The sequence below is a fragment of the Rhinolophus ferrumequinum genome, chromosome 12 (assembly GCF_004115265.2).
Source record: "Rhinolophus ferrumequinum isolate MPI-CBG mRhiFer1 chromosome 12, mRhiFer1_v1.p, whole genome shotgun sequence".
Lineage (NCBI taxonomy): Eukaryota > Metazoa > Chordata > Mammalia > Chiroptera > Rhinolophidae > Rhinolophus > Rhinolophus ferrumequinum.
The window spans coordinates 52267569-52294502 of NC_046295.1; the positions used below are offsets into that span (position 1 = coordinate 52267569).

Here is a 26934-nt window from a genome sequence, read left to right on the forward strand (position 1 = left end):
TGTATTTCTCGAAGTTTCCTAAAAAATGAAGTCTTAGTTTCTTCATACTTGTAAAGTTAAACAACAAAACCTGTCTAAGAAGGCAGTGCTGCCAAATACCTTGAAAACAGTTCCTTTTTGCGCTCTCAGTAAGCCGGAAAGATACCTCTAAACAGCCAGCGCTGGTCCTGAGGGCAGCTTGCTGTGCAGGAGGCCTGGGCACCGAGGGCCCGGTCCTGCGGCAGAGCTGCCAGGCGCCCACACTCACCTGTCCGCAGGATGCTCTGGGCCTTGGCATTGCCGAGTTTCGCAGCTTGGATGAGATGGAGGGCACCCACGGCTTCATCCTTAGGCACCGACATGCCTTCCACCAAGAGCAGGTCTTCTGTTGGCACAGAGATGAGAAGGAGAAGCAGTCATTGTCATTACTGAGCAGTGGCAGCGCTGTGGCGAGGCCAAGGTTACCACTGCTGGTGGGCAGCAAGCCCCCAAGTGGGGAGACTGTTTTCTTTCCACAGTGGCAAAGCTTTTCATCATTTATAGACATCCACATACATCCCCCAGAGGCCTTTGCTGCTGGTTCTCCATCACCCAGGACTTCCCTGCCTGGAACAGCCTCAACTCTGCCCGGAGCCTCCTACCCACCGCTCTTACTCCCTCACTTCTCACTTCCATATGAGGCAAAGTCCTTGAATTATCAGACTCCTCTGTCAGCATTCATCTCCTTCTTTAACCAACCCAGATGCCACGTGGCATTGTTGCCAGTGCCTCATTCTAGGGCAGGGAGGCGCAGCACGTGAAGAGCAGACACAGACCTGGGCTCAGCTGCCACCTCTGCCATTACTGGCTGCACACCCCTGTCCACGTCATGTCGCCTCCATAGTTTCTGTTCTCTGTAAGGCTGGGGTAATACAGAAACCCTCTCCTAGCAGGATTACTTTAGGGCTTACGTGAGATAACGGCCATAAAGTATGTAGTTAAGCGCAGGCCAGAGTAAATGCTAAATAAACAGTAGGTATTTCTGTTGTTACCTATCATCCTTGTCTTTCTGCCCCTCACTTTGTGGGTCACCAACCCAGATGTATCTGCCTCCTTCTCACTACCTCATTTCCTCAGGAGAAAGAAACCAACCATCATGTAGCTTTTTTGCTTCCCTCTGCAAGGCCATCCCAGAGGCATATGCTTCAATACACCCGTGACTTCCACAGGAGCAATCAGGCCCATCCAGAGACACAACGAGATGGCCAAGTTCTGCAGCACAGAAGGAGCTTCCATGGACCAGTTCATGCTGATGGATGATCCCCCCGCCAATTCCTAGGGTGAGAGACAACGATCATTGAGGTGGCTTTTCGCTTGAAACAGAAAACGGACATGGCAAAGCCTCACTGTTTAGCGAAGCTTTGCAATGCGAGGTTCTATATAATGCCCCTTTCCTAGAGCGCTGAAACTCACTGAGTACCAAAACTTTTTTGGAATCATTTTGGATGGAAATAATGTTAGCAGATCTCTGATACCCTGCACCGCACCTGCTTGGCTCACTATGGTTTCCACCACAGCTGTGGCAGACAGTTCAGACTCACCTGGCGACGACAGTACACACCTCAAGCACACACTGCCCACTGTTCTCACCAAGGCCTTCTCCACCACTGACGCAAGCGCTTAGTCACACACGCACAGTGCCCACGGCAACCCTCAACCAAGGCAGGACGGGAGCCAGCAGATCCAACTGCACGATTCTGGATGGCATTCTGCAGGCTTCTTGGGAGGTGCTGGTTGATTTCAGCCCCCACTGCCCTCAAGACAGCTTCAGTAATGTATCCTCTAATGGCTCTTCTAGTCTGTTCTATTCTACACTTCCCATTCCCTCACTCCTGCTTCTCAGGATCACCTCCAAAATAAAATACCCACATCTAAATCTTGTCTAAGACTCTGCTTTGGGGTCAGGCAATCTTTCTAAAGTGGTATTATTATTATACACCACCTGCTTTCTTAAACAGAGAATATGAAATATGATTTTGCCTCTTCTTAATGCCATCATGTCTAAAACTATGTGCTTCAGTAATTGTGAAATCAGTGACTGCCTTGTTACGGACTTCAGAAGTTACTCAGGAGCAAATAGCGTTCTGTCACCTTAGAAGGCTCTGCTTTTTAGAGTTGTCCTGCCATCTATTACTTCTTATGGCACCTACTCAGCCACCACCCCTCTAATTTGCAGCTCATTAACTACTCTGAGCTACGAAGGACAGCCAAACTTGCTAAAACTGTGTGTGAGTCTTAAGAAGTGCACGAGCTTCAAGAGGAGGTAGTATAATATAAAGTTTCAGAGCACACAAGTTTTGAAGTTAGGCATATCTGGGATCAAATGCTGTCTTGACCACTTACTGAGTTTATTTCCTTATTTAAAAAACAAATTGGTCCAATATATGGTGATGGAAAGAGAACTGACTCTGGGTGAACTCACAATATGTTTTATATAGATGATGTAATATAGAATTGTACACCTGAAATCTATGTAACTTTACTAACCACTGTCACCCGAATAAACTTTAATTTAAAAAGTAAACAAACAACAAATTGGGACATCAGCAGAAAGGGCAGAGTAGGGAACTCCAAAAGTCCATCCTTCCACTAAAGCAACGAATAAGCTGGCAAAAACAGTCAGAATCAACTTTTTTGGAACTCTGGAAACCGAAAGTTTGCAACAACCAGAGGTATGCTTAAGAGAAAATAGCTGAATATCAGTAAGAGAGCTTTCTGGCTTTTTCTGGTCCTATTACCCCCTGCTCCCCCAATAAATTGGCAGGGCCTTGAAAGACAGCCCACATTCCCAGTCCAGACGGCAGTACTGGAGGAAACTAAACGACTTATCTCAAAGAATTGTGGTGGTTTGTTTTGACCAGCTCGGTGGATCCTGGACAGCCAGCTCAAAGGGCTTGCCTTTATCTCACCTAACTCAGAAGACTCCCAGGGCTCAGGGGGCGTTTATCAAAAACATTTCAAGGTAAAATATATCTATTAGTCTGCTGCTTAGAGCAACTGATAACGGTTGGGACAAACAATATACTAACCAAAAGGACTGAGGAAGAGCTAGGGAATGAGAAGCTTTCGGGACTAAGGGCTTTGAATAGCTCTAACAAGTTCCTGAGAAATTAAAAGGCCACACGCATGCTCAGTGCCAGGCACATGCTCAGAAAAGACCTGAGCAGACCCTCTGCTCTCACGTGTGGCTCACCTTCAAGCTCCACTCTACAGGCTAAAGCAGAGTTGTAAACTGCCTGGCTGAGTAGTAGAGGTGTGTGTGTCCCGGCACAAACTCTAGCTCCTGAAGCAGCCTTCTCTTATTCCTCTTACCTGTGCCTGTGATAAGTGTCACAAAGTTTTCCAGGCCCTTGCCTTGGCCAAATTTCCTTTCTGCCATGGCAGCACAGTTGCCATCATTGTCTACCCACACAGGGAGATGCAAAGTGTCAGACAGGGGGGTCCTGAGGTCCACAGAGTTCCATTCTTGAATCAGTTTGGTTGAATGCAGCACAATTCCTTCCCGAGGATTTACACGGCCACCTGTAGATATACCTGAGCTCCCCCACAAACACAAGGAAAATAATTCTAATTAACAATTAAGTGTGCCAACTGTCTGGGCTTGGAACACAAATGATTCACCCAAGATCTCCAAAAACAAACATTACCAAAACTGCAAGGACATGCCAAGCAGTTCTGAGCTAAATGCGGAGCGCCCAGATTTACAGTGCCATCAGCTTCTCCCATAATGCCTATGGTGTCCTGGGAAGACCCACTGCTTAGGGCCCACAGACAGGACCTAGAGTCATCTACACACAGGGCTCAGTCATGCATCAGAACTCAGTAAATTTTGCACATTAAGATAAACATTTCTTGGATATGTGATTCCCAATCTTACCTACTCCCAAAATTCTGCAGTTCAATTTTACAGCTTCTGCTGCAGCTTCTACACACATCTGTAGGATTAAATTAATCCTCTCTTCATAGGTTTTAGGATTGAACTGAGTGTACTTCTTAACTATTTCACCCTATAAGAGAAAAAGATCCGTCCTCACTGGTCTAAAGAAGCATATGAGAATGTTTCTAGTTCCACCTTCCTCCCATACTTTTAAAAAATCAGTTACTGATATGAGATACAAAGTGAACACCTGAGGAGTTCTTTTACCTTCATGCTGATGATTGCAACTCGTAGGTTTGTCCCGCCGAGATCAACAGCCAAAGCACTCAGAGTTTCAAGAATATGGTCAATGTCTTGAGAGATATTCTCCTTCACAGGAGGAAAGCAGAATTTCTTTTGTAGTGGTTCTTGAAGATCAATAGATTTGAGAAACTTCAAAATCCTTGGAACAGCATTTCCATCCCCATATATCTTTGAACTGCAATATCCAAAAAGTCAATTAAATTCAATGCTTTTCTCATACATGCTAAATGACATGGAGGACATGGCAGCACTAGAATCTGAGCCTGGAGGTAATAGTTTGTACTTCTTCCTTTTAAAACAACATCTGCATCTCTTCAGCAACATAGTAACTAAGTAGCTTCATATCACCAATGCAATGTCTAATTCCACTATTGACTGAAATATAACTATTTCCAGCCTGAGATACCATTAAAAAATGGCTATATCATCAAAGAAAAATTATCTTTGGTAAGCCAATTTCAAAATATAGCATAGTTTGAGACAATGAATTCTTTGTTTTGTTTTTAGTTTTTATCTTTACATTTGTGGGGGGCAAAGTTATTTTCAGGAAAAAACAAATACAGGAAAATATCATTAATTTGAAATACAAAGGAGGACAGTCTAAAATACTGAACTAGACTATTTTCAAAGAAAATCAATTACATTACTAATACTTATGGAAATTCAAAGTAGGCTAAAGAAGTATTTCCTAGAAGAAGGGCTATGTTAATTAACTGAGACAAATAAATAAAATTTTCTCCATCGGAACCCTTGGTACAGTAATGGGGGTATATTAGCAAGCTCTGTCTTACCAGCGGCTAGGGACTCCTAGTGATGGAGAATGAGAGCTCTGCTGGGATGATTAAACAGTGGTCACAGCTTGAAAATGGTGCCCGAGGCACCTCCCCTTTTAAATCATTTTTTTAAACAAGAGGGCATATACTCACCAAGGGTACTGTTTACCAAACTGAAGGTGCAGCGCTTGCAATATTTTGTCTTGGGTGTCAGCATCCCGGACATGAAGGACATTCTCCCCTAGGTAAATCCAGTGACACAGTACAAAGATTCGGAAGTGGGAATACCCAAAAATTAAAGAAATTTAGCAATGTGTCATGCTCATCATTAGTCCTGAAACCTAGAGGACTTCAAGTAAGTTGTCTTCTTTCAGAGAAACACCAACTTTTCTACTTTACACTTTTAAAGCACTCTCAGCAAGATATGAAATACTTAAGAGCACTAGGGTCCTTTATTCCCAAAGAGAATAAAATCAAGTTTTTGTATGTTTGCCGAAATAAATAAAGTGAATTAATCTAGTACCCACTTGTTACTCATCTAGTCTAGTATGTCTACTCTTCCAATCTGCCCTCCCTTCCATGTACTCAGCCAGTTGTTCGATCAACTGATTAGGCCAGGTTGGTCAGTTAGTCAATTAGCCAGTCAGCTGTTCAGGCAGTCACTTTCTCTCCATATATTTTCTGACCAATGTGAAGGAGTAAGTACAGTGAACTTGCCATGTTTTTCAACAGACTTGGCTAAGAGGAGAAGAGCAGAAGTGTGGTAGCTAGAAAGAGGTGTGGGTCAAGGAAGGCGTTGTTTTGTATTGTTTTGATTTTAAGATATAGGCATGGTTAAATGATAAGGAAGCTAAAGATACATGGAAGAGAAAGGATGACTGATAGGTCCCTGAGAAGGCAGGAGGGGTGATTTAGAACATATTCTAGAAGGCTGAGCAGTGGACAGGCAAAAGACCCCACACCTCATACCCTCCAATGTAAAGAAGGTAAGAAGGAAAGAATGGATGAGCATGTGCTTATATAAATGTGGAGGCAGAAAGTGCAAGGGACGGCTTTTGACAGAAGACCACATTGCCAAATCCAGTGTTCAATTCTCGGTTCACCTCTTATTTGAACTCTCAGTAGCACTGAACACCATCTCCTGGAAACATATTTTTCTGGGCTTTGATGATACCCTGCTCCTGGTTTTCCTTCGACCTCACTGGCAGTTTCTTTTCAGTCTTTCTTGATGGGCCTTCCCTCCTCACCAGAACTCTAAATGTTGAAGAGCTCCAGAGATTGGTCCTGGACTCCATTCTCTTTCCTATTTACGTGTTTTCCCTGGGTAATCTCATTTAGTCCCTTGGTTTTAAACACCATCTTTGGCAGTGTGCCATTATCCTCAATATCCTTTCTCTGTACTAATAACAATTTTTAGATGGGCATCTGACTACCCAGCTAAAGAGTCTATTCTTCAGCTTCCCTTGCAGCTAGATGTGGCCATGTGACTGAGTTCTGATTGGATATGTGAAGAAATATTGCAACTTCCAGGCTGCGCTTTTAAAGGAAGGGACATCTCCTTTCCCCCTTCCCAATGGCTAACATGTACACTTGACAGCGAACCGATGTGGATAAAAGTAGACTTGACAGCAAGATAGATAAAGGCTGAGTCTCTGATGACTTTGGAGCTGCCATACCAGTAAGAAACAAAATCTAATTTACTTAAGACACTATTATTTTGGGTCTCTCTGTTACAGCAGCTGAACTGATTTCCCATTTAAATACCATCTATATGTCAATTACTCTCAAATTTGCATCTTCAACTCTAACTCTCCCTAGAACTATCTAGCTGCTTACCTGCCATCTCTATTTTGATGCCTAATAGTCACCTCAAACTTAACAAGGCCATTAGAGAAATCTTAATTCCACCCCCTCCCAAATCTGCTCCTCCCTCAGTGTCCCCATATCAGGAAAGAGTACCCCCACTTCTCAATTCAAAAATCTAGGAGTTATTGATTACTTCCTTCCTTCCACTACTCACATCCAACCAGCAGCAAGTATTATAACAAACCCCCAATCTAACTTTTCTCCATCTCTACTACGACCACGTAGTCTAAGCCACTGTCATCTCATCTGAACTAACCTCTCAACTAGTCTCCCTGCTTCTACTCCTGCCCCACACTCCACTTGCCATACAGCAGCCAGAGTGATGGTTCCAAAATGCAAGTCATACCGTGCCATCCTCTCTTTTAAATGGCTTCCCATCTTCCTTAGAAAAAATTCCCAACTATCCACCCTGGCTTCGGGCTACCGCCCTCTCTGGATCCTCTTCCTCTTGCCCACTACGCTACAACTACACCGACCCTACTGTTTCTCAAGTGCATCAAGCTTGTTCCTACCTTAGGGTCTTCACAATGGCTTTTCCCTCTGCTTGTCCCTGATCCTCACACAGCTGATTCCTTGTCATTCAGATCTCCGCTTAAGTGTCATCTCCTAAAAGAGGCCTCCCCTTATCCAATCTAATGTAGCCCATCACGTACATTATCTTGCGTTACATCTGCACAGTGCACGGAAATCCTGGTATTTTTTTCTTTCTTTTTTTTTTCAGTCTATCATCTATCTCCTGTCCCACTAGAATGGAAGTTTCATGAGAGCTTGAGAGCTCAGTCCTTTTTAAACTATTTTGCTGCTGAATCCCAGTGCCTAGCACATAGTAGGTGCTTATTAAATATTTCTTAATGAATGAATGAAGTTGAAAGAATTTTCATCTGATGGCTTCTCTGTGAAGTAGGGAGCAAAGTAATACTTTGGGGAGGAAGGGGGAAGAAGGTCTAAAGATAATAGGAAGTTTGGGTGGCAGTTATGAAGAATAGGAAAAAGAGCAGAGTTTGAACTAATCTTGTTCTGGTCCAGTTCTTTTTCTATGAAATACATATATTTTTCCATTAGCTACAGAAATATATTTGCATGTGGACAGTATTAGAACTTGAACTAATGCTAATAACAGGATAAGCTCAGTTGGCAAATTCATTAATAATAATCCTCCTTATACTTCAGTTATTAAGGGTATATCATGCTCAGAACTGACTAAAGGTACTGACTAAAGTGACTCTTGGGCCCAGAAAATGAAAGACTAGCATTTACATACTGATGACACATTCAACCACGTTCTCTCTTAAACACAGCCACCAAAGACCACAATTAACTAAGAAACTCTTAGCTCTAACCAATACTACAAAGACAATAAAAATGTAAGTAGAGCCCTAAAAAAATTTGGTAATCACTGTGTGCTATTTATGGATTTTAGGCTACAATGGTCATTAACCTCATTCACGCACTCACTGATAAAAATGGATGCCGGCAAAGATACATGCAAACCTTGTAATAATTCATGTATTATGTATTAAGCCGTCAGTTGTAATAAGCAAAGGTAAATACCTGTTTCTCTTCCAATCTGCCGTGTTCCTAGGTTGATCACAGGTGTTCCAAAAGCTCCTACCTCTCGTACCCCACAGCTGCTGTTCCCAATCATACAACCAGCGTGGGCAACCAGCTGTATAAACTGGTCAAATGGGACGTGCTTAACGGCACGGAAATTAGGATGATGCTCAATGCCCTTCTTCCGCATCACTCGCACCATCTCTTTGCTCCCTGTGAAAAAGAAAAGGAGCAACTGTTACATGGCTTATGAGATAAAGAAACGGTTTTCATTGGCAAGTATAACCCCACTAAAAGAAATCTCCCCATAAAAACTCGTAACAGTTATTAGGGAAATAGTAATTTTAATTACTGAGTGATGGATATCTACAATGTCTGGTCAGCTCTCTGCTTCATCTCATCTAGAAACTTGAAACAGCAGAAGTTGGGACTTTTCAAACAGCACTCAGCAAAACAAATACCTTTTATTAATGCCCAGCAAAGCCTTTACATTAAACAATTCAGAGGCTCAAGACAGGTCAACAGTCTCTCTCTCTCAAGCTACGAGTTCTAAATGGAAAGGTGACAGGCTCTCCACACCAAGCTGATCAGAGAGCCTCTGCCTCGGCTATGCTCACATTTACCCGAAAGACAGCTCAACAGGAAAGCACTCCCCCACTTACATGGACTAAGCTCCAAGAAAATACAGATTCTGATAACTGTGGCTGATATTTTAAATGCATGATTTTAAAAGATGTTACAGATATAAGAGGGGAGGCAACATTTAATGCCTCTCTGCCTGCCTCTCTGCTCACCCTTTCCTAGCTACCAGGGGAGGTCAAGTTGCTAATCTGGTTGGTCAGAAGGCAGAATAGCAACCACACTGCATTCCCCAGTGGGTAGGAGCCACTGATTTAACAGAAGCTGGGTATGCAGTGTTCTCTCCTTTTAACCTCTCTGTGGTGAGGCAGGCAATCGACTCAGCTTCTACTCCTGAGTGCAGGCCTGGCCACTGCTCCCTGCAGAGCACACCAGTCGTTGCCTCCAGTTATTGTGGTACATGCAATGCAAGAAGGTGCTGCTATTCCAAGGCTCTGACCTGGGCTCACTTGAAGGCTTCTCTTTGGCCTTACGCCTAACCAACAGGTACTAATCTTGTTTCTCAGAGGCCTATATTAGGGAACTGGGAGTAAGCCAGAGAATAAAGTGATGCCTTGATTCTTATTTCCCTCTTGTTCCTTTTGTATATTTTATCAAAAACCCTGTGAGGAGGAGAGATGAGTGGTAGGTATGATTCAGGCATTCCTGGGACCCTTTACTTTCAGAGGGAGAAAATATCTCAAATCTAAAGTGTATACAATCAGGAAAGTATATTACAAACAGAATATCATTGACAATGAATATTGAAAGATATATAATTACATTACAAATATTTATACAAAACTTTAAAGGATTAGAAAATAATATTAAGGTTTTTGAAATACTTGATAAACTACCTGGACAAAATCTGTGTTGTGGGTTCTTAATTTTTTTTTTCACTTAACACCCTACTTTCTTTCCCCTCATAGTAAAGATTATTCAAGAAACGCTAAGAGAGGGATTCTTTCAGAGTAAGATGGTGACATCTTGACATTGCAGAGAAGGAGTCCTGCCTCCTTCACTAAAAACTGCCTAAGAGCTCAGCAGTGACTGGTGTCAGCTAATAATAACCAGTATTTGAAAATTCCTCAGTGTCAGGCCCTGCTCTGGCACTTGTCATTTATATCTCATATCCCCCTTTACATGGCTAAGGTGTCAGAAGCACCAAAGAACAGGACCATCCACCAGGAATTAGGTGATCAGCCAGGTCAGGCTTGAAGATCAACTGGTTAGGGACTCTAGGTCTAAACTTGTTTAAGCTTCAGGATGAATTTAAGGTATAGCTAACATAAATGAGAGAACCAAAAATAACAAGAGTGCCTATTTTACTGTGGTCAGTGGGGTCACTGTTTTCCTAAAGACATTCTTTCAACTTCTAAGGTTTATGTCTCTTGACTATTGCATTTTCTTATTGGTGGAAACTGTTAGAGATTTAAATATGAAACTAGAGGGATGATTCGAGAGACCTTTTTTTAGTATTTCTTTCCTATTAAGTGTCTATTAGACTTGACAAAAACATTACAAACTCTTTGATCTACTGCAAAATTGATGATCCTTTGAAAACTGGAATACATTTCAGAGCAGAGTGGCCTTCCCTGATAAAATGAGCAAGATAAGGCAGTCAAAAGAAGACATAATAGAACATAAAACCGGAATAGGTAGGTAGCATACTTTCATTTTCAAGTTCAATTACCTGCATCAATATTTGGAAACAGAACGAGGGTCCGCTTGTTAAAGGAGATAAGTGCATCCAATGTTAACTCAAACATTTTAATGGAATGTTTAATGTCAGTGGTCACAGGGTGCTGGAGTGCAACAATGTAATCTTTAGCTTTTACATCGTCACCTGTTTAAAGAAAATCAAAGCACATTGCTTCATTAGTTAAGAATCTTAAAGGAGAAAGAAGCAAATTCTAAAAATCAGACCCCACAGTCTGTGCTTTTAAAAATTCTAAGGAAAAAACAGTTTGTCACATTCTAAGCAGGGCAGCCAAATTAGGTTCAAATGATAAGAACTTAGAGCAACAAGTCCAAGGATTCAGCAAACTTAACATTTTACAAAGGTGCTTGCTACCACAAACGAAACGCAACTCTAAGTAGCAGAAATCAGAAATTGTTTTAAAATCCAAAATATTTCAAAGCAGTAAAAAAATGCAAATATTCCCACTTTCTAACTAGGGTTTCTAATGAATTATCAGCAATATTAATATGTTACAAATTAGGACATGTAGGGATTGTGTGTATTAAATATACTTCATATAACACATAGGAGCTTCCCCAGACCACGACCCACCAGATTCAACAAATGGCAAGTGTTTCTAACTCTGTTCACAGGACTAGAAAGGCTTCACTTATCACCAGGCTGGGATCCCAAAAACAGTTCCTCGGCAAACATGTAAAATGTAAATGGTTCAGATGGGCAGTGCTATGCCAAATGACACAAAACATTCATCAACAGGGCCTGTATTATCCCATAAAACTGAAAATGAGTTCCATTTGTTTATTTTTAATGAAAGAATATTTTCCTTTGTGATATTAATTTTAATGATCAACTTTATCATGATAAACTAAGTTTATCGTTAATTTCCAGAGTCAAATAGTAGCAGTTATTTTTTATGATTTCATGGTAACAGAGAATTTTTACTAAGAATCTTGAGTAATATTTTATTTAAAAGACTATAGGCTCTAAAATTTTATTTAAAAAAATTATTGATTCCAATATTATGTTCTAAACTCTGGGTCAGGGGGATATAATTACTATAATTTTGTACAAAGTAGGAAAAAGAACTAAAGTCCTAAAAGAATCTATCAGAAACAGAAATCTAGAAAAATGAGATCGACATAAATTTAGGTAACTCACTAGATACAGATCAGAACCATTAGAAACTATGGGGAGAGAAATAGCAATAAAAGGTGTCTGCACTGTAAAGGACTTGGAAATATTACGTATATGCTGCAATCTCACCACAGGTACAAGTTGGTCCCACTGTAATGCATGTTTCTATAAAGTGAATTAACTTATCTGTGACTGGTACATAGAGGAATGATGTCAGCCTTTAATGCAGTAGTTGAGTTATTCATACATGATTCCCCACAGCTGAACACAAAGAACCTTAACGTAAATGTCTGCAACAAGCTGTGGAGAAATACAATACTTGTCACAGGGCCCCTTCACCCCACATTCTTTCTCTTGGTTCAGTGTGCCCATGTACTCTGTCTTGAGAACACTCTTGGCAAGGCAAATCTCTGATGGTCGTGTTTTTGGTTTTTTGGTGGCAGTTTTTCTTTGGGAGTGAGGATGCTATGGGGCTCCTGCAGTTCTGTGCACAGGTTCATACACAGCTATGGCTACAACTGCTTGCTAAGGGGCCCGAGGAAGGTGAAGAGGAAGAAAACTGCCAGCGGTTGACTCCATGAAAGCTTTCCACTTCTCATTTCTCTTCTCCTTTAAGTGTGGTTAAGAAACATTTGTACCATTATAATGCAAAATAACCGTATGATGCAGCAGGATTGGGCTTTGTAATTTAGAGCTCTATTATGGTGCCATTTAAGCAGTTTCTTCATAAAAGGATGGCAAAATAGCACAAGATTTTTTTTAAAAAAAGAAAACACAGGACAATGACCTGGAGCCCTCTCCCCCTGGCAATAATACATTTTGTGCAAAGCTTGCCCCTGCTTCTCCCCGTGCAACTTCTGACATCATCACTCTGCCTTTGTCTCCAGAACTCAGAAGCTTCACCCCTTCCACACAACCCTTTGCATTACAGTACCTTCATTTTGTTTCGTGTTGTAAAGTTCTATATTTACTGTGGTATTTCTTTCATTATTGGGAATTTAACATGTTTTTTTTAACTTTGCTAAATTTTTATTTGGACTGCTATTTATTAATGTTCTGGTTACAAAGCTGCGTGTTCTGAGTGGCCTACGCAATACGATTTTTCCTGGAAGCGGAGTGATAACATCAGAAGTTGCAGGTCGAGAAGCAGGTGCAGGCTTTGCACACAACGTAGTATTGCCAGAGTAGGTGGCTTGGGCTCATCGTTTTGTCCTCCCCGAGTCTCCCCCACTGGCTTACAAAAATCTACTTTTCGCTATTTTGTTATCCTTCTTTTCATAAAGAAACTGCTTAAGTAGTTCCCAATAGAACTTTAAGCTCTACAAGTACAATCTTGCTGCATTCTGCTTTACAAGGGTTATTTTTCTATTCATTACAAGTGTTTCAAATATACAAAGTTTTTCAGAATACATATATAGCTAACAGCCTAATCAGAACAGAATGCAAGAAAGTTTGCTTAGAAGCATACAAAAAGGAGACTAAAGAGACAAGTTTGTTCCATCAGCGTTATCTAGACAGGTTCCCTGATAAGTACAAATCTGTCCAAGAATAAGAAATATATAGAATGGATAAACTTATATAGTAGGAAAGCCTGATTCCTTTCCTGTACTAATGTGATGTGATTTAAAATATACACAATTACCAAATCAATTTACCTTCATTAACTTCATTCTTCAGTAGTCTACCTCTTTAAAAAGGAGAGACCCAAATACCTACATAGATGATTACTCGTGATTTGTCCTCTGGATAGTACTCTCACTATAAATTAACCAAAGGAAATTCTGTTTGTAAACCTCTTTTCTTTGCCTCTGATTAGCAAAAAGTAATTTCTAGGAAGCTAGACCATTGAACACAGGATTTCAGACCTTAAGGCTTATTTACAGAGATAATAAACTCTAATAGTACAACTATGACTTTTGCTTTTCAATAATAATCTTCATAATCCCTTTTAATAAGTGCTTAAGGTTTAGTAACTGCTTTCAACATTCATTATCTCATCTGAGTATTTCAATAATCACGTAAGAATGGTGTTAAAATTAAAAATAAATTTTTCATTGTCCTACAAAGCAAAATAAAGGAAAACAAAAATAAAAACACCTGTAATCCTACTAACCAGAATCAAATACTATAAATGACTTGGTATACATACGTCCTGAAACTTCCCATCATGTTACTGTTTTCATAAAAATGGCATATATTTAAATTTTGTAGCTTGCTTTTTTTTCCCCCTTTTGCTATGTCAGGATCTATCTCTGTAACTAAATATTCACTCATAACATTATATTTAATGGATTAAAATCATTCCATTGTATAAATATAACATAGATTTTAAAAATTCAATCCCTTAAGCCTATTTTACAGAAAAAGTCTGAGAGGTAAAGTCATATCATAGGGCGAAGTCTATGATCTAAAACCTTAACCTTCTTATTGCAGATGGAATATTCTATCCACAGTCGTTTCTGGAAGGACGGAAACATACCCGACACTGACACACACAGCCGTTAGACTGAATACAGTCCGATCCGTACCTAACCACATCCGAATGATGCTCATGTAGTCTTTGTTCTTGGCAGACAGAAGTTTGTCATAGGAAGGGCAGCCCGCCAACAGGATGCGGTCGTGGTCCTCACACATGGAGATCAAGTGTTGCTCTGCGCTTCGGGTGCAGCACACGTGATAATGAGCCAGCTTCGTTATGGCGTGTCTGATAGAGTCGTCAATGGTCCCACTGACTTCCCCACCTTCAATATGAAGGATTCGGATGTTCATCAGGGCAGCAGATGTAGCCAGAGCCAGGGCATCAAACCTGTCTCCGTGTACAATCATGATGTCAGGCTTCAGGCGATTAAGGACATCTGGCAGCTTCACGAGGGCCAGACCTACTGACTCCACCATGGCTGCCTCATCTTCCCCTCTAACAATCGTGTGCAGCCTGGTGTTAATGTCAAAATCATCTTGTTCAATCATGCGGTATGTATTTCTAAAGCAGGAGAGAAATAAAAATGTGAGAGAATGTTCTTAAATATAGGGCCATAAAAGCATGAGAAAAGCAATCTAATATCAGTTCTGAAGGGAGAAGTATTTTATAAAATGTCCTTTTAAATAAATAAGTTGAAGTATAACAGAAAAATTAAAAGTCCAGTCCATAAATGTATAGATCGCTTGATAATTTGTCTACCTGCTTACCCTGTAGCCACCACCCAGATCAATACATAACACATCCAGCGTCTTGGAAGTCTGTCTCACTTGTGCTGCTCTCACTGAGTACATGGAGGGAAAAACATCTGAGGGAGAATTTTTATTAGGAAAAAAAGACCAAATTTTACAGTGGTCACGACTTTTTTCTTTCTTTTTATATTTATAAATTTATAAAAAGAAATGTGCTACTTAACAGGAAATAATGTTACTTATAAAAACAAAGCTCATTTAAAAAATAGTAGGGAACCAGGACACCCGACGTGTCACTATAATATAAATCTCTGAGTGATGGAAATTATCATCCGAATTCTCTTTGTATGGTACCATTAATGGAGCACAATTCTGATTGGGGTGAAAATGTAGGTTTTACAGCATTAAATTGGCTGTGAAATGCAGTTTCAAGTCTGTTTCATGCTTCAGTAAACAACAGCAATTCTCAATGCTTTAAAGTTTCCTATCTGTTATGCGATTTTAAAAGATACGGCTTTTTTTTCCTAAATATATAATACATTTATTATTTAAAATTTTGAAAATACGAAAGATTATCATCCATAACGTACCACTCAGCAGTATCAGTGTTATCATTTTGATTTTCTTTCTAGCCATTTTATGCATAATATTTTAACATGGTTGAGAACACATTATACATACAATTTTGTAATCTACTTAATTCATTTAACACTATATTTTCTCAGATCATGAAGGATTCTTTACATACATCATTTTACATCATATGGATGCTCTAACAGGAATCTATTTTATAGATTCTGTTGGATTTTCTTACACGAGCCATGATGTTGCCTGTCAATAAAGACAATCTTTTTCTTTGAATGGAGGCAGAATGTAATTGAATACGTATTTCAATTGAGCATAAATGATTCTTTATTAGCTGAAGCACCTGGATTTCAGTTCTATTTCTGATGGACAGCTCATGCAACATAGCTTTAATTCTGAGACTGTCTCTCCTACAGAATGTCCGTACCTGACCACGAGTCTTTCAGGAACCAGAATCAGAATCCCCTCGAAACATCTCAAAAACAAAACAACGGTATGTCCCATAATACCAGATATACTTAAGAATGTGCTCAAGTATGAATTAAACCATAATGAGTTTAGTTGTAAACTAAATTCTGTATTGGCCAAATATGTTTTAAGTATTTAGTTTGAACTGCTGCCGAACTTGAACATTTTCTAAAACCATGGGACTATAACAAAAGTAGGTCATCAATATAGTCTCTAAACGAAGTGGACTTGATCAAGTGCAGTTGTCCCAGGTCCCTACATGGACCTCCTCACAGCAGTAGGTCCTCATGGGACCCACAGCACCACAACCAAGTCTCTTCTTCATCTGTACCAATAGTACATCTCCCCTTTTAAACAGCCTGTCTCTAATTTGGAAGCATCGTTCTTAGATGAAAATGAGTTCAGTGATCTATTCATTTTTATTTGTTTTCTTATTCTTTACTTCTTTTCTTTGTGCTAAAAGTATAAAGAAACATGACCAGCAGCTCTCAAACTTAGCCTTCTCATCATCAGAGGGAATCTGATCCTTGAGGGATTTAAGTTTTCTCCGCAGCTTTTCCACTGCTGATAATCCCCCCACCATGTCTCTTCCAGCAGAAAATGCTCAGACAGCTTGTACATACCAAATATCTTCTAATGATGTCTTGAGATACAAAAGTTATGCACAATAATCATATTCAAGATACCTATTCTGTTAGAGTCAACTAGGCTTAAAACCTCCTGAGTCCCTCCCAAGAAGACACTCCCACCTCCAGAATTAGTTAGCATGTTTGACAGCCTTATTCTAAGTTTTCCACTTTAATTTGTTTATTTTTACTTTCTAGCCAGAGCAACTTCCTTTAATAATTAGGATATTAATCCTTCTGATTCTAAGTCATTTTAAACCCCCCCTGAGTAACCGATTGGTATGAGACCCAGTCTTCACAATGTAATGAGCACCAATTGTAGGGCACTCTGTCTGTGATAAGTTTGTGTGTGTGTGTGTGTGAGTGTGTGTGTGTGTGTGTGTGTGTGAGAGAGAGAGAGAGAGAGAGAGAGAGATGCGTGCATGCACACACAAAGACAGTACAGGTTTTGGCACGCATGACTTTAAAATTCCCAAGCCATCCTGCAGTGCCAAGTCCTGGAGTCATGAAGTAATGTGCAATTCTGCTAAGCAGGAATTTGAATTCCATCTATTTGAGGTTAATGTAAGGCAGTGAGTCACTTAGCTAATGATTAAGCCAACTGTCAGACCAAAAACCAGCATTGTTCCAATCATGTTTTTCACATTTTTGTGGGGAAAACACCACAGAGCAAGGTTTCTCCACCTCAGCACTACTGACATTTTGGGCCGAGTATATCCTTGTGGAGGGTCGATCTGTGCATTGTAGGATGTTTAGAAACACCCCTAGATTCTTAAAAATTGCTGATTAAATAAATTAACAAATGAATTTCTAAGTAGTCTGTTAGTGTTTGATTTCCTTTTTTAGCTCAATTCTTAAGAGTATAAAAATGCTGTTTTTTAAAAAATATCCAAGTAGTTGAAGTAGGAAAGTAGTTTACTTTTTCTGTTGGTTTAATGTCTTCTTAAAATAGATAATACATTCATGTGGTTTAAAATTCAAGATATAAAAAGCTACACAGTGAAAAGGCTACCTTCTCACTTTTGTTTCCCAGTCATCCAATTTCTCTCCCCGGAAGCAACCAATTTCTTGTGTTAGAATGTACTTTAAGGGGCAGCCGGGTGGCTCAGTTGGTGAGAGCCCAATGCTCATAATACCAACGTCGCCAGTTCGATTCCCACATGGGCCAGTGAGCTGCACTCTCCACAACTAGAGTGGAACAACGGCTTGACTTGGAGCTGATGGGTCCTGGAAAAACACGCTATTCTCCAACATTCCCCAGTTAAAAAAAAAAAAAAAATGTACTTTAAACATACATTTCCATTAAGTACTAGTCAAATTTCCTATTTAAGTGTCACTAGAAAATACCACCTCTCCACACTTAACTACTGTGAAGGGCAAATAAGAAACGTACCACAATTTCCTTGAGAGCCTCTCTCCCACTAGTCTTCTGTCAATTTTCTCATAGAAGTAAAAGAATCCACTTAGACTTTCATCTCAGGTTCTAACTAAAATTTCTTTTCTATTTCGTCCTGTCTTTGTCCTATGTATGTAAGAAAACCCAAGTGGGTTTTCTTAGCCAGAATTCATTTCACATTTTTTAAATCTATGAATTTTTGAGCTAATCATAAATTTTTTCTCTAAGTATTTTGTTAGAAGAAATTGCTAAATTGGTTTTTGGAGGCAGGTTTTTATTTATTTGTTTTTGCTGTTATTATCTCATTTTTAAAGAACAGTCTGAAAAAGACAATTTTACTTTAACACAAGCTTCTTTCATGTTTAATATTGTGTATTTTTGACCATCTTTGGAGGCTGCATTAACATTTTCATGCCACAAGGGTGCACTAAATGCCACTTTATTACATATAACAAAATGAATGTTCATCTTTGGCTTATATATTGTCTCTCAAAGGTTTCCCAATTTGCATCTTTCATATTTCATTTCCGATCAATAACAAACCTAACATCACCAAAATAAGTATCAATATAACATTCTACTTTATCTTGTAGATCAATTAGATTTTTAAAATCTTGTTCCATATCTCCTACTTTATATATGATTGATCTCTATATATCAGTTTTAATGTAGAATTACCACTAGAACTCACAAAACAGATTACATGGAATCACATTATTATATCACACCAATATATAAGTGGTATTTCTCCTGAATATAATAACATTAATAGCTATCATTTATCAGGCATCTATTAGGCAGCATCACTGTGATGAATCCTTTATATCACTATCTCCAATTTTTTTTTTTTTAAGGAGGGCGCAGCTCACAGTGGCCCATACGGAGATCAAACCCGCAACCTTGGTATTATCAGCACCATGCTCTAACCAACTGAGGTAACCCGCCACCCCTTCTATTCTTCACAATAACCTACAACTTCGGTTTTTACTCCACCATAGGTTTTTACTAAGGCCACATAAAAACTAAGTGGTAGAACTGGCATTTGAAGCTAGGTCCATGTGGTTCCTAGAACCAAGCTCCCTCCAGTACCCCATACAATAAAGAGTATAAGAAAATGCTTTCATCTTACCCATAGTCATCTATCAGGTGAGAGCCAAGTACCACCACGTCAAGTTCAAAGAACTCAGGCTCCGTTTTAATGCCAAACATGATCGGTGCAAGTTTAGAATAATCAGCACGGTTGCAAGTGGCAACACAAACTCGAAGCTTTCGGTTATTCCCATTCTTCTCCATGACTTGCTTTTTTCTTTTTGAAAGGTCCTTAAAATAGAGTTCCTAAAATTGCAAAAATAAAAATTATTTATGGTCAGAATGGTAGATCCTAGATATAAAATACAACTTGGCAATTGTAAGTCCTTACCCACCATTTAGTATAGTGATTCTTACCTTTATTTCCCCCTCACTTCTGTGACACAGCCACTGGTATATCCAGAGTTATGAAACTCCATGAGACTAACTATAACTCCACCCCTTTCTCTCACACTTAATATACTAGAATGCAATTAAGAAAGAGTGACAAATCAACTCCCATTTAAAAGGCAAGCAACATCAGCTCTTTATTCTTAGTTAGACATTACTTGCCAACCTCATAATTGATCCCAACATTACAGACTATTGAAAACTTTGAGAATTATTGATTTAGTTCAACTCCCTCAAACCAGTGACCTCAGCCTTAGGAGCACGGCGCTCCAACCACCTGAACTACAGGACTGCTGAATATCTTTCAAATCTCTCTCTTCCTCTCCATCCCCACCAGGGCATCCCCTAGTGGGATCCCTCATCTTAGTTCTGAACTATTATAACAGTTATCGAAGTGGTTTACCGGTCTCTAGCTTTTCCCTACCTCCCACAAACTTTCAGAGTCACCTTACCAAAGTTCATAAATCTGATTATCAGGATACACCACCCAGGGATAAAGTCCAAATTGCTGATTTGGACCTAGCCCATCCTTCCAACTATTTCTGCCCTAACTACAGTCACCCTTACTCTGTGCCAAAGCCATACCGAAGTGCCTGCAGTTCCATCAGTGAGTCTCCATATCTGTACCTTTCTAGATGCAATTACCTACACCTAAAACTTCCTTTCCCTCTTGCCTCCACTGTTGTTCATCCTTCAAACTCAGCCTCAGTGTCACCTCTTCTGGAAAGCCTTCACATAAACCTCATTCCTCATCACCCCACCCCTTAGTTGCTGCCTGCCTCTGAGCACTGTGGCCCTACCATCCAGACATATACCGTTGCTCAACTCCTCTGCCACCCCTCCCCCCCTCCCTCCACCATGCTATACCCCCCATTCAAAAAGTAAAAATCAGGGGCAAGGGAGAAGAGATTATCTTTTATGGAGCATTTTTTGTTTTAAAACTTTTTTTTTTTTAGATTTTTATTGGGGAAAGGGAACAGGGGACTTTATTGGGGAACAGTGTGTACTTCCAGAACTTTTTTTTTTTTTTCCCCAAGTCAAGTTGTTGTCCTTTCAGTCTTAGTTGTGGAGGGCGCAGCTCAGCTCCAGGTCCCGTTGCTAGTTGCAGGGGGCGCAGCCCACCATCCCTTGTTGGAGTCGAACCAGCAACCTTGTGGTTGAGAGCCCACTGGCCCATGTGGGAATCAAACCGGCAGCCTTCGGAGTTAGGAGCATGGAGCTCCAACCGCCTGAGCCACCAGGCCGGCCCTTTTATGGAGCATTTTAAACTTCTTTATACCAACATAAAATATCACTTCATGGACTGATCTCAATGCTTATCTTTCAGGAAGTGTATCAAAATTTAGAATTTGCATTCAGGAATCCAAAGAAGCTTGAGTAAGGGAGCCAATAAAAGGGGAGCTGCCCTTTAAATCACAGTAAACTCTGAAACTTAGTGGAAATCCCATCCGTAGCCCTCTCCTGTAGGGACCTCATCTCTCTTAGGCTAGAACTTCTGTGCTCACACAAATTGCCCATCATGAGGCCCATTCTGAATTTACAATCTCCAGTAATAGCTAATTCCACCCAATGGAAAGCATTTATAAGATAATGAAATGAGCATTCTATCAAGAGAGTTGTACAGTAAGTAAGTGCTCACTTAACATTGTTGATGGGTTCTGCAACTTTAAGGGAAACAAAACCAATTTTACGATGGGCTAATTGATATAAACAAGAGTTAAGTGCCTAAAGCATCTCATTATAAGGAAATGATGTTGAACTAAATGATGTTATTCAAGGACCTACTGTAGTCATAAGATCTAAGCATTACCTAATCATCAAAGAGACAAAAATATTTCTTTAAAAATGACTGTCATAAGTGTTCTTGTACAAAATCCTTTTTCCACTCATCTTTAAATTTAGGCTGAATAAATTGTTGGTGATATTTAGTTTGCTAGGTGTGGCAAAGCAAATCATTCATGATTGGTCAATATGTACTTATTTTAAAAGAGCAGTAAACTTTCCATCTGACAATACTAAAATGGTTAGTATCTACCAGGTAACTCAAAGATTATCCTGCCCAAACTCAGAGTAAGCTAGCCATATAAATAAACTATGAAAAATACAAAGTTACTTCGGTCAAAACTTTAAGGAAAGAAGTTAAATCTTAAAAAGAAAATAATGGTAAACTGTCTTTTTAAGTGGAGAATTCTTTTTAAAAAATAATTTAACTTGTTTTTTGATTACGTAGTACATTCACATGGTTTAAAATGGAAGTCACAAAAGGCTATTAGCAAAAAGTCTTCACTTCTGTGTTCCCAACCATGTAGTTTTTCTCCCTGGAAGCCGTTAACAGTAAACATTTGCTAAGCATATCTGAGGTGCCAACCACTGTGCTAGTAAGAGCTTTACACGTATCAACTCATTTCATCCTCACAGTCCTACCTTATTAGCGCCATTTTACAGAGAGGCATACTGAGGTACAAAGAAAAATAATTTTGATGCCCCAAGTCAGTTAATAGCTACCAGAACCAAAAATCAAACCCAGCATTCAGGATACTGCCCACATCCAGTGTTTGCCTTGTGTCTGTTCATTTCATAAACATCCATGAATGAGAAAAGAACTTTCCTTGTTCCTGGTCCTGCCATGAGAACATGATAAAGTAGTCCTCCCCTGCATCTTATCCGAGATTTCACTTCCTGCAGTTTCAGTTACCCACGGTCTGAGACTATTAAATGGAAAATTCCAGAAATAAATAATTCATAAGTGTAAACTGCATGCTATTCTAAGTAGCATGATACAATCTCACGCTGTCCCTCCTAGGATGTGAATCATCCCTTTGTCCAGAGTACCCATGCTCTATACGCTCCTCATCACTTTGTCGCCATCTCAGTTATCAAATCAACCGTCACGATATCACACTGCTTGTGTTCAAGTAACCCTTATTTTACTTAATAGTAGCCCCAGAGAGTAGTGATTTTGGTGATTCAGGTATGGCAAAGAGAAGCCATAAAGTGCTTCCTTTAAGTGAAAAGTGCAGACGTTGCTAAGATCTACAGTAAGAATCTTCTATAGGTGAAATTGTGAAGCAGAAAAAAATTTGTGCTAGTTTTACTGTCACACCTCAAACTGCCAAGTTACAGCCACAGTGCCTAAGTGCTTAGTTAAATGGAAAAGGCGTTATCACAGGTATGTATGCATAGGAGGAAAAAACAGTGTATATATAGGGTTTGGCACTATCTGTTGATTTCAGGCGTCCACCCAGGGTCTTGGACGTGTCCTCTGTGGATAAGGGAGGACTACTGTATGTCACTCTTCCTTCAATGCAGAGGGGATGAGACTTACAGAAAAAAGAAGGGGCTATATAAAAGTGGTCTGAAATTCAGAATCCTATTCCTGAGCTACACCGTTACTCGGTTTGGCTTCTTCCAGAGCTTCTATAGTTGGGTTAACCTGTTATCTACAATACTAAGCTGTACCCCATCCCTCTTCTCTATTAAAAGAGCAAAGAATACTTTTTCGTCCTCTAACAATTTTACAAGTGTGCTCAGGATTGGGGGTGGGGGAATAAACGCATACCAAACTTCCAAGGAAGCCCAGACTCAGAACGTGCTCAGGGTTGGGTGCAGACCTTCAAAGGAGATTCTAGTTCAACCTTTATACCCCAGGGCAACTTGCCTGCCAAGTAAACTCTCTACCCTCTCTTGCACATCTCCGTTAACAGTACACTCACTCTGGTTCAGAACAGCCTGTTTCCTTACTGGACAGCATTGCCCTTGAGGATAGTCAAGCAGAACCTCCCTCTACCACCACCACCCCGCCCCAACTCGCCCGGCTGCACTGAACTTGTCTGCTCCACCCGCTACAAGGTGGAGCCCATATAACGGGACTAAACAGGGGCCCTGGCAGATGGGCCCTGGCAGAGAGGCCCGCGGGGCACAGGGCGAGGCCTGGGATGGGTGCGGGCCTGGGGGCGTGGTGCCGTGCTAAGCCGCCGGCTGGGGGCTGGAGGAGGAGGCCCTGAGAGGCCAGGAGGATGCTCTCCCCAAGCGCGCCCCCTCCGACCCTGGCTGATACGCGACTCTCACCAGACGCAGGTCCAGGGCTCCCTCCCGCGCCGCCGCCGCCGCCGCCGCCGAGGCCTCCGCCTCGCCTCGACGGTGAGAGACGTAGGTAGAGCCCGAAAGGAGGCCGGGCAAGAGCCCGCCCCCTTGGCTTCCGCTACTCGGCCCCTCGGGTCGATGACTCGTCGCTCGACCCCAGTGCCCCTGCACCCCTATCCCGAGCACCGAATCCGCGAGTGCGCCTTACGTCACCCGAGAGGAATCGTGATTGGCTGTGTTCATCCGCGCCCCACCCCCTTCCGAAACGGTTTCTCGGGGAGGCGGGGCGGGCCGAGCGCTTTCTGTGGTCGTGGCGTTACTGGCCCTGCGGGCGTGTGTTCTCGCTCCGGATCGTTCTGCGCCTTCAGCCACGCTAGCTCTCCCCCGGCTAGTTGTTTTGGCCTTGCACCCAAGATGGAATTTCTTACGCCTTCCATTCACTCAGTCATTTCACAGGCCATGACCAAAAGAACACTTTTGTAGCGGGTCCACCCCAGAGCTCTCTCTTGAGTTACGCCACTCCAGAACCCTGGCTGAGTGAGTGTTGCTGACAACCAAGGCAAGGCAGATACTAGCCGATCCTTCAAATAAACTCCGCCTCGGCCTCCCCTGAGGGAAACCCCAGCCAGTCCAGGCCCCAGGGGTACGTCAGAGAAGAACAAGGCTGTGGCTGAAAAAGTGGTGGCAGAAGGCTCACGCAGCTCCTGATGAAGACTTTATAGTGATCTTTTCAAATTCCTGAGTCACTGTGGATAAGAAACTGACTTGGTGATAAAACATTTTTACAACCATTAAATATACCGCAGGAGAAACTGTGTAAACAGTCTAACAACTTTGAGAGTTCTTACTGTAAGGTGAACATCATCCAATCAAAAAATGTGCTTAATGTATTTCAATTCATGACAAAGCTCTCATTTGCACAAGACTGATTAACTGTTAGTTCCCCTGCAGCTAGCTTGGAGTCACTAAAAGGACACATCAGCCACAAAAGGAGGTTTTGTGCTAGGAAGTGCCATCGAATTTCGTTTTTAAATATCACTTTGACTACTGTGTGGAGAATGGATTGAATGGGAGTCGAGAACTGTAGCAGTGAAAAAAGCCTTTGGAAAGATACATAACAGTCTGGTACCACTGATTATGTCTGCTAGGGCTGGGAGAAGATGGACGTTTCACTAAATTCCTGTTTATACTACCTTTTGTATTTTGTGGTATATGCACATATTTCATATTAAAGAGAATAAAATAAAATTAATTGTTAAAAATGGCGGCAGTGAAAAAATTAAAGTGGATGAATATGAGAGTTAGTTTGGAAGTGGAATTGATGAAACTTAATTACGGATTAGATATGAGAGGATGACAGAAAAAGTAAATAAGGATGACTTCCAGCTGTCTGCCATTAGTAATTGGGTGATTGGTGACATTGACCAAGATGAGAAAAGCTGGGGAAGTGACCAGGTTTGGGGAGTGACTAGGTTTGGGGAGTTAAAAGTAGTTTTAGTTTGCCATGTTTCAGATGCCTATGAGCTGGCCACATGAAGTTATTAAATAGGGAGTAGGATACATGATCTGAGCACAGATACCCCAGAATATAGATGGTGTATTAGTTTCCTATTGCTGCTATAACAAATCACCTCAAACTTAGTGGCCTAAAAACAACACAATTGTATTATCTTATAGTTCTGGAGGTTAAGAGTCTGAAACGGATTTCACAGGGCTGAAATCAAAATAGCGATGTAGGTATCACACACAAAAATTTGTAGTTATGTATGATTATGGATGCTAACTACAGTTATTGTGATCATTTAGTAATATATACATATATGGAATCATTATGTTGTATACCTGAAAGGAATATAATGTTATTTGTCAAATATGTCTCAATTTTTAAAAAAAGTTATCAGTAGATCTGCCTTCCTTAGGCTACAGTAGAGTGGAAACTGTTTCCTTACCTTTTCCCATTTCTAGAGGCTGCCCACATCCCTTGACTTGTGGCCCCTCTGACTTCTGCTTTCCTTGCCACAACTCCTTCTCTGACTCTCTGCCTCCCTTGTTCACTTAAAAGGACCCTTGTGATTACATTGGGTCCACTCAAGTAGTTAAGGATAATCTTCCCATCTCAAAATCCTAATTTAATCACATCTGCAAAATCTCTTCTGTGTAAGGAAATATATTCACAGGTTGTGAGGATTAGGACACAGACATCTTTGAGGAGCTATTATTTTGCCTACCACAAGTGGTATTAAAAGTCCCAGGAGATATCCAAGGTGGGCATGTTGCTTTTAAAGTTACATGCCATACAACCAAATACCCAGAACAGAACATGAACTTTTTTTCTCTTGAAGTTAAGAAAAATCAATTTCAAAAACAGTGTTAAGGTTCAGGTTTTAACTGGATGTGTATTAAATGGGTGTATTTGTAAACATTTTAATTGTACACTTAAGATCTGTGCACGTTTCTGTATGTTTATTATAAGTACAATGTTTTTAAGTACTTAATGCTTAATAGACTACAGCTAGAAAAAAATGTAACTAGAAATATAAATACTTTTAATAATAGGTAATACAATTTTGAGAATTTGTGCACTTATTAAGCCACTTGTAGATTTTGTGTTTGACCAATATTGAGAATTTTATATTTCCATGTAAGATGGAGTAGTTATACATTCCTGGAATCATTTAACCTTAAATGAAATGACCCTCTTTTTAGAATTTTTCCCTATGTTCTCTTGAGGCAAAGTTGCAGCAAGGAGCTGTAGGAGGCATTTTATGTTGGCTCTTTGGTATCACTTTTCTGTGGGTAAATAATGTTACATTTCTTGATTTCTATTACTTGCTATTTAACAGAGTGAATTAACATACCAAAAAATCTTCCCAAGTCATTAAGTTTTGTTGGTTTGTTTAGTTTTATTTGGCTTTAATCTTGAGGGCTCTACAAGCTGCAAAACAGTATTTATAGTTTTATAGTATAATAAAATCAGATTTTTCTATCGATTACTCCATAAGCATAATTGTAACTTCAGGCATTCAGGGCATAAGTCGACTATCAAAGAATCTTAGACCTTAAGAGATCATCTAATCTAATCTTCTAATCAAAGGAGGAGATTTCTCTACAGCATCCCGGACGGATGTTCATCTGGACACTTTGGGAACATTTCTTCCAACAGGTCCTTGTCTTGCTCTTATATTTGGTGATTTAGTTATAAAGTACACTGCCTCCCTGTGAATTCTACCCACATATTAGTAGCCTACTGTTCTAAACACTTTACTTATATTCACTCATACTCCTAA

The 26934-nt window shown here is 40.4% G+C and overlaps 1 protein-coding gene across 5 annotated transcripts in view; it reads right to left on the minus strand.

Moving 5' to 3' along the window:
* GNE (glucosamine (UDP-N-acetyl)-2-epimerase/N-acetylmannosamine kinase) overlaps window positions 1-26934 on the minus strand; it is a 45748-nt gene that overhangs the window by 7004 nt on the left and 11810 nt on the right. For 3 of the 5 annotated variants that reach the window (XR_004424695.1, XM_033123478.1, XM_033123479.1), the window contains 10 exons: window positions 19215-19420; window positions 14371-14822; window positions 10700-10852; window positions 8389-8601; window positions 5125-5212; window positions 4163-4373; window positions 3896-4025; window positions 3331-3552; window positions 1111-1293; window positions 248-364 (listed from right to left, as the gene is read on the minus strand). Coding sequence is in view for 4 of the 5 variants with exons in the window: in XM_033123478.1 (XP_032979369.1) it covers window positions 248-364; window positions 1111-1293; window positions 3331-3552; window positions 3896-4025; window positions 4163-4373; window positions 5125-5212; window positions 8389-8601; window positions 10700-10852; window positions 14371-14822; window positions 19215-19420 (1975 nt within the window). In the remaining variant the exon portion in view is untranslated. Of the gene's footprint in view, window positions 1-247; window positions 365-1110; window positions 1294-3330; window positions 3553-3895; window positions 4026-4162; window positions 4374-5124; window positions 5213-8388; window positions 8602-10699; window positions 10853-14370; window positions 14823-19214; window positions 19421-19531; window positions 19999-23632; window positions 24832-26934 lie in introns of those variants that run through there. The other 2 variants (XM_033123480.1, XM_033123481.1) reach the window with 2 other exon arrangements.